The 12752-nt window shown below is 51.4% G+C and overlaps 1 protein-coding gene across 3 annotated transcripts in view; it reads right to left on the bottom strand.

The window, feature by feature from the left end:
- Window positions 1–12752, bottom strand: part of LOC147096830 (mitogen-activated protein kinase kinase kinase kinase 5-like) — a 217435-nt gene that overhangs the window by 108439 nt on the left and 96244 nt on the right. For all 3 annotated transcript variants that reach the window (XM_085973474.1, XM_085973473.1, XM_085973475.1), the window contains exon 5: window positions 3442–3497. In XM_085973474.1, coding sequence (XP_085829600.1) covers window positions 3442–3497 — 56 coding nt within the window. The remainder of the gene's footprint in view (window positions 1–3441; window positions 3498–12752) is intronic.

Genomic DNA, 12752 nt, shown 5'->3' with positions numbered 1-12752 from the left:
TAGGGGACACAGATTTAAGATTTTGGGCAAGAGATACAGGGGGGGGGATGTGAGGAAAAACATTTTTACGCAGCGAGTGGTGAGGACCTGGAACTTGCTGCCGACGGAAGTGGTGGAAGCGGAGACACTCAATGTTTTCAAGGGGAGACTGGATAGGCACTCGAGGGAAATAAACTTGCAGGGCTACGGGGATAGAGCGGGGGAATGGGACTGACTGGATTGCTCTACAGAGAGCCGGCACGGACTCGATAGGCCGAGTGGCCTCCTTCTGTGCCGTATGACTCTCTGGGCTAAAAATTAGCGCCCCCGCGCCGGAACTTGAGTGGTTGTGCCCCAAGAGGGAAGCGGGGCGCTACTGGAAGCGCCCCGCATCCCTCTTGGGGAGCTGCGAGTCAATATTGCGGCGCTATGTGCCACAGCTGCAGCCCGTCACGCCGCGGTATTGCAGGCCTTCCTCCCCTTCTTAAAGGGGAGGGGCCTTGCACAGCGCGACCCGGGGCCCAGCTGGGCCCCCGGGGATTGGGAGTGCCGGCAAAAGAGCCCGCGGGGGTGGGGGGGGGGCGTTCAGGAGGCCGGGGACATGAGCGCAGGCAAGCGGCCAGCAACAAAAATGGCCGCCCCGCACCATGCCTTTAAATTGCGCCTCCCCGGCTGCAGGTAGGCCTCCCCCTGACCCCGGCGGTAAGTCAGGGGGCGCTCCCGAAGATCGCGGCCGGGGTGCGAGCGGGGCGCTGTGCACGGCGATGACGTCATCGCCGGCGGCACAGTGCCGCGGGGCGCTACCGGTTAGCGCCGCCGCTAACCTCCCACTGAATTTCGCAGGAGGCGTGGGTGGCGACGCGCACAGGCGGTAGTTGCTTTGCGCCCTCTTAGGTCGCTAATGGGAGGCGCAAAGCAACTCCATTTTTCCCCCTATGACTCCTAGTCCAATTCCTCCATCCCCTCAATCACTCTGGTTGCTCTCTTCTCTATCCTTTCAATAGCTGGAATATCCTTTTTATACCGCGCCGACCAGAACTACACACAGGATTCTAAGTGCAGTCGCACCAATGATTTACAAATGTGGTAGGATTACCTCACTAGTTCGGCTCAATATTGACCTTTAATACATCCCAACAACTGATTTGCTTTACTCACTACTGCCGAGCGTTTTTGCGATAGCTTCAGTTTATTGTCAATCAGGACCCCCCAGATCTCTCTCATTTTCCATGCACATTATTTCCTTTCCATTTACGTATCCCTGCCTGGATTTTTTTTGTCCCCGTGCATTTCGCTCCATTGAACTTCATCTTGTTCCAATTTCCAAGTATATTCAAATCCTCTTGTAGCTTATCCTGTTCAGCTTTGCATTTCTCTGTTCATTAGCTTTGTATCGCCGTCACATTTAGCCACTGGGCTGGTGACTCCTAGCTCCAGATCATTTCTGGAGATATTAAACAAAACGGGTCCCAAAACAGAAGCTCCTACAGTCAAATACCTTTGACGGACAGTTAAGAATCATCCAATCGGCTGATGAAGAGTCTTTTCGCTTTCCAATTGGCCGTGGGAACATGTCGGGCGACCAATGGCGGGGCAGTTGGAGGCTGGAGGTCATGTGATGCCAGTAATACGTCCCATCAGAGTTGGCAACACTCCGCCCCACAGAGAGGAGGCTGTGCAGAGCAGTTTGATCCCCCGTTCTCCCAAACAAATTCTTTATATTTCAACCAAGAGGGTAGTTTCGGGGAGGGATCACTTCAGTGCTTCTTAGAAGAGCGTTAACAAGCATTAAGTGAGACTTGAGAGCAGGCCATTCAAAAAAGGAGCTTATCTGGTTGGGAATGGATGAAGATGATAGGGATGGGTACAGACTGGGATGATCAAAGACTCCATTGGACTTTGTAAAATTAATTCTTAGCATGTGGGCATTGCCAGCTGGAAGCTAGTGTCCATCCATACTTGCCCTGATGGCGGTGGGCCTTAAACTTGAAATGCCGGTAGCAGTTTGACACAACCGAGTGGCTTGCTAGACTTCAGAAGGCGGTTAAGAGTTCACCATGTTGCTGGGGGAGTGGAGTCTCATGTGGGCCAGACCGGATAAGGACGGCAGAATTCCTTCCCTTGAGGACATTAGTGAATCAGTCGGGTCACTTTTACTGCGATCGGTTTTTTAAATTTCCAGATTGGTCTTGATTACAAATTCCCAAACTGCCAATTGCACAAACTAAGGTTGTATTCCCTGGAATTTACAAGATTAAGGGGGTGATTTGATCGAAGTTTTCAAGATATTAAGGGGAACAGATAGGGTGGATAGAGAGAAACTATTTCTGCTGGTTGGGGAGTCGAGGACTGGGGGCATAATCTAAAAATTAGAGCCAGGCCTTTCAGGAGTGAAGTTAGGAAACACTTCTACACACAAAGGGTGGTAGAAGTTTGGAACTCTCTTCCGCAAACGGTGCTCAGTCAATTGTTAATTTTAAATCTGAGATTAATAGATTTTTCATAGAACTTTACAGCACAGAAGGGGGCCATTCGGCCCATCTTGTCCGTGACGGCCAACAAAGAGCCATCCGGCCTAATCCCACTTTCCAGCTCTTGGTCCGGAGCCCTGTAGGTTACGGCACTTCAAGTGTATATCCAAGTACTTTTTAAATGCGGTGAGGGTTCCTGCCTCTACCACCCTTTCAGGCAGTGAGTTCCAGACCCCCACCACCCTCTGGGTGAGAAGATTTCTCCTCAAATCCCCTCTAAACCTCCGACCAATTACTTTAAATCTATGCCCCCTGGTTATTGACTCTTCTGCTAAGTTTTGTTAACTGAAGATTTTAAAGGATATGGGTCAAAGACCCATGGAGTTAGGTCACAGGTCAGCCACGATCTCACTGAATGGCAGAACAGGCTTGAGGGGCTAAATGGCGTCCTCCTGTTCCTAAGGTGGGATTTAGAACTACACGCTCTCTGGATTACTAGTCCAGTAATAAAAGCACGACACTACCATACCCTGGGACATGATTGCGTCTGTGCTGCTTGGCGGCACAGAGGGCAGGTTATCTCAGTGGATCTCAGCTCACGGTTGAAACCGAACTTGTGGAGGAAGGACGAATATTCTGGCATTTTGTTTGCTTCGCTTTGGGGAGCAGGCGGCATTTGTTGACGAAATGGACCGATAGGGCAGGTTGCACATTGACTGTGGCTTTGATGGAGCCCAGTGACCTTTCCTCCTTTCCAAGGCTTTCTGAGAGCTTTTAGAAGTCAGAAACCGTCCACTGCGTGACACACACTCTCGAGTGGGTGGAAGATTAGTGACCGTTTGTCAAAGTTGAGACCGAGGTGCATGAAACGGAGGTCATGGTGGAGGAGGCCTCGCTCAGGCATGAGTCACGGACTACCAATCTGGAGCACGCTCACTCCGCTGCATCTCCCACACTGCACATCGTCAAGCTATTCAGCAATGCCTCTCACCTGTAGCGTCTCTCTGCTGATATAAGCGATCTGTAGCTCGGAGAGTGGGCCAGTTACTAGCAGGAGAGAGAAAAGAGAAGTTAACGCTGGTTACTCACCCATTGCAAATAGGTCTGTGTGCTATCAGAAATAAAAGGGGAAGTCTTAAGTTTCACATCCATAAGCGATAGTCGCAGTTGGTATCGCACATTTACCCTTTCCTTATTTACTTCAGTTTCTGTACTTCACTGTTAAGGCCACAGCGATCTTGAGAACATTCCCTGGATCAGTGGATCAGTGCTATCAGACGTTCATCGGGAGTGCTGAAACTCATCAACCAGGAAAGTCCCAGGTTGAACCCCTAGGGGGAGAAATTCGGTTGCTTTGCGCCTCCCGTTAAGAGAGCGCCAACGGGGCGCAAAGCAACGAGCGCCCAGGCACAGCGCTGCAAAATTCAGCGGGAGGTTAGCGGCGGCGGTAACCGTTAGCGCCCCGCGGTGCTGCGCCGCCAGTGATGACGTCATCGCCGTGCGCAGCGCCCCGCTCGCGATCTTCGGTAGCGCCCCCTGACTTACCACCGGACGCTATGTCCGACGGGGTCAGGGTGGCCTACCTGCGGCCGGGGCAGCGCTAATTAAAGGCGAGGTGCCAGGCAGCCATTTTTGTTGCTGGCCGCCTGCCAGCACCTGCCTCCGTTGCCGCCCCTGGCCTTCTGATCACCCGCCCCCGCTGCGGAGTGCTGGCTACCCGCTTCCCTCTTGGGGCGCTACCAATGAATTTCGGCCACGGGGGCTAATTTTAACAGTAGCGCCCCGGTGAAGTTAGCGCACCAAAGGGGGCACGACTCAATTTTTCCCCACTAGTCTTTGCTCAACCAGCCATTGCCTCTACGTATAAAGCCATGGATCCCATATGCTTTTTTTCTTAACAGCCTTCTCAACTTGTCCTGCCACCTTCAAAGATTTGTGTATGTGAACCCCAGGTCTCTCTGTTCCTGCACCCCCTTTTAAGATTGTACCATTTAGTCTATATTGCCTCTCCCCATTCTTTCTACCAAAATGCATCACTTCCCACTTCTCTGCATTAAACTTCATCTGCCGTGTGTCTGCCCATGTCCTCCTGATACCCACCACTATCCAGCTCACTGTTTACCGCATTTCCAAGTTTCGCATCATCCGCAAACTTTGAAATTAAGCCCTGGACACCCAATTCCAGGTCATTAATATATATCAAAATGAACAGTGGTTCTAATATCGTCCCCTGGGGGGCACCACAGTGCAGTTCCCTCCATGTTATGTCATTCTCTTCACATCATCCACCACCTTTCAGCTTCACTTGGTGTTCCGGGTCCCGTGCAATCGGGTCGTGTTGAGCCACATCATGCCATTTAGATACCCAACTAAAATAGCCAAAGCTGGGTCGGACATCACACCATTGACCCCACAGCCAATGGCAAAACCCAGGAACCAGTGGCATGGCCAAGTAACTCACCTCACTCACATTCTCAATATCTCACCTCCCTCACACACTCAGTAACTCACCTCACTCACATTCTCAATAACTCACCTCCCTCACACTCTCAGTAACTCACCTCCCTCACACTCTCAGTAACTCACCTCCCTCACATTCTCAATAACTCACCTCCCTCACACTCAGTAACTCACCTCACTCACATTCTCAATAACTCACCTCCCTCACACTCTCAGTAACTCACCTCGCTCACACTCAGTAACTCGCCTCTCTCACACTCAGTAACTCACCTCACTCACATTCTCAATAACTCACCTCCCTCACACTCTCAGTAACTCACCTCCCTCACACTCTCAGTAACTCACCTCCCTCACACACTCAGTAACTCACCTCACTCACATTCTCAATAACTCACCTCCCTCACACACTCAGTAACGCACCTCACTCACACTCTCAGTAACTCACCTCCCTCACACTCAGTAACTCGCCTCTCTCACACTCAGTAACTCACCTCCCTCACACTCAGTAACTCACCTCCCTCACACTCAGTAACTCACCTCCCTCACACTCAGTAACTCACCTCCCTCACACTCAGTAACTCACCTCCCTCACACTCAGTAACTCACCTCCCTCACACACTCAGTAACTCACCTCCCTCACATCCAGTAACTCACCTCCCTCACACACTAAGTAACTCACCTCCCTCACACTCTCAGTAACTCACCTCCCTCACACACTCAGTAACAAACCTCCCTCACACATTCAGTAACTCACCTCCCTCACTCTCAGTAACTCACCTCCCTCACACTCTCAGTAACTCACCTCCCTCACACACTCAGTAACTCACCTCCCTCACACTCTCAGTAACTCACCTCCCTCACACTCTCAGTAACTCACCTCCCTCACGCAGTAACTCACCTCCCTCTCATTCTCAGTAACTCACCTCCCTCACACTCTCAGTAACTCACCTCCCTCATGCTCAGTAACTCACCTCCCTCACACTCAGTAACTCACCTCCCTCACACTCAGTAACTCACCTCCCTCACACTCTCAGTAACTCAACTCCCTCACACTCAGTAACTCACCTCCCTCACACACTCAGTAACTCACCTCCCTCACTCTCAGTAACTCACCTCCCTCACACTCAGTAACTCACCTCCCTCACACTCAGTAACTCACCTCCCTCACACTCAGTAACTCACCTCCCTCACACTCTCAGTAACTCACCTCCCTCACACTCAGTAACTCACCTCCCTCACACACTCAGTAACTCACCTCCCTCACACTCAGTAACTCACCTCCCTCACACTCAGTAACTCACCTCCCTCACACTCAGTAACTCACCTCCCTCACACTCAGTAACTCACTTCCCTCACACACAGTAACTCACCTCCCTCACACACTCAGTAACTCATGTCCCTCACACACTCAGTAACTCACCTCCCTCACACTCAGTAACTCACCTCCCTCACACTCAGTAACTCACCTCCCTCACACTCAGTAACTCACCTCCCTCACACTCAGTAACTCACCTCCGTCACACTCTCAGTAACTCACCTCCCTCACACACTCAGTAACTCAAATCACTCGCCTTCTCAATAACTCACCTCCCTCACACACTCAGTAACTCACCTCCCTCACACTCTCAGTAACTCACCTCCCTCACACTCAATAACTCACCTCTCTCACACTCAGTAACTCACCTCCCTCACACTCAGTAACCCACCTCCGTCACACCCAGTAACTCACCTCCCTCACACTCAGTAACTCACCTCCCTCACACACTCAGTAATTCACCTCCCTCACATCCAGTAACTCACCTCCCTCACACAATCAGTAACTCACCTCCCTCACACTCTCAGTAACTCACCTCCCTCACACTCTCAGTAACTCACCTCCCTCACACACTCAGTAACTCACCTCCCTCACACATTCAGAAACTCACCTCCCTCACTCTTAGTAACTCACCTCCCTCACACTCTCAGTAACTCACCTCCCTCACACACTCAGTAACTCACCTCCCTCACACATTCAGTAACTCACCTCCCTCACTCTTAGTAACACACCTCCCTCACACTCTCAGTAACTCACCTCCCTCACTCTCAGTAACTCACCTCCCTCACACTCTCAGTAACTCACCTCCCTCACACTCAGTAACTCAGCTTCCTCTCATTCTCAGTAACTCACCTCCCTCACACTCTCAGTAACTCACCTCCCTCACACTCAGTAAGTCACCTCCCTCACACACTCAGTAACTCACCTCCCTCACACTCAGTAACTCACCTCCCTCACACTCAGTAACTCACCTCCCTCACACTCAGTAACTCACCTCCCTCACACTCTCAGTAACTAACCTCCCTTACACTCAGTAAGTCACCTCCCTCACACACTCAGTAACTCACCTCCCTCACACTCAGTAACTCACCTCCCTCACACTCAGTAACTCACCTCCCTCACACTCAGTAACTCACCTCCCTCACACACTCAATAACTCACCTCCCTCACACTCAATAACTCACCTCCCTCACACTCAGTAACTCACTTCCCTCACACTCCCAGTAATTCACCGCCCTCACACTCAGTAACTCACCTCCCTCACACTCTCAGTAACTCACCTCCCTCACACACTCAGTAACTCACCTCCCTCACACTCAGTAACTCACCTCCCTCACACTCTCAGTAACTCGCCGCCCTCACACTCAGTAACTCACCTCCCTCACACTCTCAGTAACTCACCTCCCTCGCACACTCAGTAACTCACCTCCCTCACACACTCAGTAACTCACCTCCCTCACACTCAGTAACTCACCTCCCTCACACTCTCAGTAACTCACCTCCCTCACACACTCAGTAACTCACCTCCGTCACACACTCAGTAACTCACCTCCCTCACACTCAGTAACTCACCTCCCTCACACTCTCAGTAACTCACCTCCCTCACACTCAGTAACTCACCTCCCTCATACACTCAGTAACTCACCTCCCTCACACTCAGTAATTCACCTCCGTCACTCTCAGTAACTCACCTCCCTCACACTCAGTAACTCACCTTCCTCACACTCAGTAACTCACATTCCCCACGCTCAGTAACTCACATCCCTCACACACTCAGTAACTCACCTCCCTCAGACTCTCAGTAACTCACCTCCCTCACACACTCAGTAACTCATTTCCCTCACACTCTCAGTAACTCACCTCCCTCACACTCAGTAACTCACCTCTCTCACACTCATTAACTCACCACCCTCACACTCAGTAACTCACCTCCCTCACACTCAGTAACTCACCTCGCTCACACTCAGTAACTCACCTCCCTCACACTCAGTAACTCACCTCCCTCACACTCAGTAACTCACCTCCCTCACACTCAGTAACTCACCTCCCTCACACTCAGTAACTCACCTCCCTCACACTCTCAGTAACTCACCTCCCTCACACTCTCAGTAACTCACCTCGCTCACACTCAGTAACTCACCTCCCTCACTCTCAGTAACTCACCTCCCTCACACTCAGTAACTCACCTCCCTCACACTCTCAGTAACTCACCTCCCTCACACACTCAGTAACTCACCTCCCTTACACATTCAGTAACTCACCTCCCTCACTCTCAGTAACTCACCTCCCTCAAACACTCAGTAACTCACCTCCCTCACACTCTCAGTAACTCACCTCCTCACACTCATTAACTCACCTCCCTCTCATTCTCAGTAATTCACCTCCCTCACACTCCCAGCAACTCACCTCCCTCACACTCAGTAACTCACCTCGCTCACACTCAGTAACTCACCTCCCTCACACAGAGTAACTCATCTCCCTGACACACTCAGTAACTCACCTCCCTCACACACTCAGTAACTCACCTCCCTCACACTCAGTAACTCACCTCCCTCACACTCAGTAACTCACCTCCCTCACACTCAGTAACTCACCTCCCTCACACTCTCAGTAACTCACCTCCCTCACACTCAGTAACTCACCTTCCTCTCATTCTCAGTAACTCACCTCCCTCACACTCTCAGTAACTCACCTCCCTTACACTCAGTAAGTCACCTCCCTCACACACTCAGTAACTCACCTCCCTCACACTCAGTAACTCACCTCCCTCACACTCTCAGTAACTCACCTCCCTTACACTCAGTAAGTCACCTCCCTCACACACTCAGTAACTCACCTCCCTCACACTCAGTAACTCACCTCCCTCACACTCAGTAACTCACCTCCCTCACACTCAGTAACTCACCTCCCTCACACACTCAATAACTCACCTCCCTCACACTCAGTAACTCACCTCCCTCACACTCAGTAACTCACTTCCCTCACACTCCCAGTAACTCACCGCCCTCACACTCAGTAACTCACCTCCCTCACACTCTCAGTAACTCACCTCCCTCACACACTCAGTAACTCACCTCCCTCACACTCAGTAACTCACCTCCCTCACACTCTCAGTAACTCACCGCCCTCACACTCAGTAACTCACCTCCCTCACACTCTCAGTAACTCACCTCCCTCGCACGCTCAGTAACTCACCTCCCTCACAAAATCAGTAACTCACCTCCCTCAGACTCTCAGTAACTCACCTCCCTCACACACTCAGTAACTCATTTCCCTCACACTCTCAGTAACTCACCTCCCTCACACTCAGTAACTCACCTCTCTCACACTCATTAACTCACCACCCTCACACTCAGTAACTCACCTCCCTCACACTCAGTAACTCACCTCGCTCACACTCAGTAACTCACCTCCCTCACACTCAGTAACTCACCTCCCTCACACTCAGTAACTCACCTCCCTCACACTCTCAGTAACTCACCTCCCTCACACTCAGTAACTCACCTCGCTCACACTCAGTAACTCACCTCCCTCACTGTCAGTAACTCACCTCCCTCACACTCAGTAACTCACCTCCCTCACACTCTCAGTAACTCACCTCCCTCACACACTCAGTAACTCACCTCCCTTACACATTCAGTAACTCACCTCCCTCACTCTCAGTAACTCACCTCCCTCACACTCTCAGTAACTCACCTCCCTCACACTCTCAGTAACTCACCTCCCTCACACTCATTAACTCACCTCCCTCTCATTCTCAGTAATTCACCTCCCTCACACTCCCAGTAACTCACCTCCCTCACACTCAGTAACTCACCTCCCTCACACTCAGTAACTCACCTCCCTCACACACAGTAACTCATCTCCCTGACACACTCAGTAACTCACCTCCCTCACACACTCAGTAGCTCACCTCCCTCACACTCAGTAACTTACCTCCCTCACACTCAGTAACTCACCTCCCTCACACTCAGTAACTCACCTCCCTCACACTCTCAGTAACTCACCTCCCTCACACTCAGTAACTCACCTTCCTCTCATTCTCACTAACTCACCTCCCTCACACTCTCAGTAACTCACCTCCCTTACACTCAGTAAGTCACCTCCCTCACACACTCAGTAACTCACCTCCCTCACACTCAGTAACTCACCTCCCTCACACTCAGTAACTCACCTCCCTCACACTCTCAGTAACTCACCTCCCTTACACTCAGTAAGTCACCTCCCTCACACACTCAGTAACTCACCTCCCTCACACTCAGTAACTCACCTCCCTCACACTCAGTAACTCACCTCCCTCCCTCAGTAACTCACCTCCCTCACACACTCAATAACTCACCTCCCTCACACTCAGTAACTCACCTCCCTCACACTCAGTAACTCACTTCCCTCACACTCCCAGTAACTCACCGCCCTCACACTCAGCAACTCACCTCCCTCACACTCTCAGTAACTCACCTCCCTCACACACTCAGTAACTCACCTCCCTCACACTCAGTAACTCACCTCCCTCACACTCTCAGTAACTCACCGCCCTCACACTCAGTAACTCACCTCCCTCACACTCTCAGTAACTCACCTCCCTCGCACAGTCAGTAACTCACCTCCCTCACACACTCAGTAACTCACCTCCCTCACACTCAGTAACTCACCTCCCTCACACTCTCAGTAACTCACCGCCCTCACACTCAGTAACTCACCTCCCTCACACTCTCAGTAACTCACCTCCCTCGCACGCTCAGTAACTCACCTCCCTCACAAAATCAGTAACTCACCTCCCTCAGACTCTCAGTAACTCACCTCCCTCACACACTCAGTAACTCATTTCCCTCACACTCTCAGTAACTCACCTCCCTCACACTCAGTAACTCACCTCTCTCACACTCATTAACTCACCACCCTCACACTCAGTAACTCACCTCCCTCACACTCAGTAACTCACCTCGCTCACACTCAGTAACTCACCTCCCTCACACTCAGTAACTCACCTCCCTCACACTCAGTAACTCACCTCCCTCACACTCTCAGTAACTCACCTCCCTCACACTCAGTAACTCACCTCGCTCACACTCAGTAACTCACCTCCCTCACTGTCAGTAACTCACCTCCCTCACACTCAGTAACTCACCTCCCTCACACTCTCAGTAACTCACCTCCCTCACACACTCAGTAACTCACCTCCCTTACACATTCAGTAACTCACCTCCCTCACTCTCAGTAACTCACCTCCCTCACACTCTCAGTAACTCACCTCCCTCACACTCTCAGTAACTCACCTCCCTCACACTCATTAACTCACCTCCCTCTCATTCTCAGTAATTCACCTCCCTCACACTCCCAGTAACTCACCTCCCTCACACTCAGTAACTCACCTCCCTCACACTCAGTAACTCACCTCCCTCACACACAGTAACTCATCTCCCTGACACACTCAGTAACTCACCTCCCTCACACACTCAGTAGCTCACCTCCCTCACACTCAGTAACTTACCTCCCTCACACTCAGTAACTCACCTCCCTCACACTCAGTAACTCACCTCCCTCACACTCTCAGTAACTCACCTCCCTCACACTCAGTAACTCACCTTCCTCTCATTCTCACTAACTCACCTCCCTCACACTCTCAGTAACTCACCTCCCTTACACTCAGTAAGTCACCTCCCTCACACACTCAGTAACTCACCTCCCTCACACTCAGTAACTCACCTCCCTCACACTCAGTAACTCACCTCCCTCACACTCTCAGTAACTCACCTCCCTTACACTCAGTAAGTCACCTCCCTCACACACTCAGTAACTCACCTCCCTCACACTCAGTAACTCACCTCCCTCACACTCAGTAACTCACCTCCCTCCCTCAGTAACTCACCTCCCTCACACACTCAATAACTCACCTCCCTCACACTCAGTAACTCACCTCCCTCACACTCAGTAACTCACTTCCCTCACACTCCCAGTAACTCACCGCCCTCACACTCAGCAACTCACCTCCCTCACACTCTCAGTAACTCACCTCCCTCACACACTCAGTAACTCACCTCCCTCACACTCAGTAACTCACCTCCCTCACACTCTCAGTAACTCACCGCCCTCACACTCAGTAACTCACCTCCCTCACACTCTCAGTAACTCACCTCCCTCGCACACTCAGTAACTCACCTCCCTCACACACTCAGTAACTCACCTCCCTCACACTCAGTAACTCACCTCCCTCACACTCTCAGTAACTCACCTCCCTCACACAATCAGTAACTCACCTCCGTCACACACTCAGTAACTCACCTCCCTCACACTCAGTAACTCACCTCCCTCACACTCTCAGTAACTCACCTCCCTCACACTCAGTAACTCACCTCCCTCATACACTCAGTAACTCACCTCCCTCACACTCAGTAATTCACCTCCCTCACTCTCAGTAACTCACCTCCCTCACACTCAGTAACTCACCTTCCTCACACTCAGTAACTCACCTCCCCCACGCTCAGTAACTCACCTCCCTCACAAAATCAGTAACTCACCTCCCTCAG

Source organism: Somniosus microcephalus, chromosome 34, assembly GCF_052327205.1.
Source record: "Somniosus microcephalus isolate GS21.2 chromosome 34, FLI_Smic_1.0, whole genome shotgun sequence".
Lineage (NCBI taxonomy): Eukaryota > Metazoa > Chordata > Chondrichthyes > Squaliformes > Somniosidae > Somniosus > Somniosus microcephalus.
The sequence above is the reverse complement of the archived record's forward strand: the minus strand, read 5'-3'. Positions and strand labels throughout refer to the sequence as shown.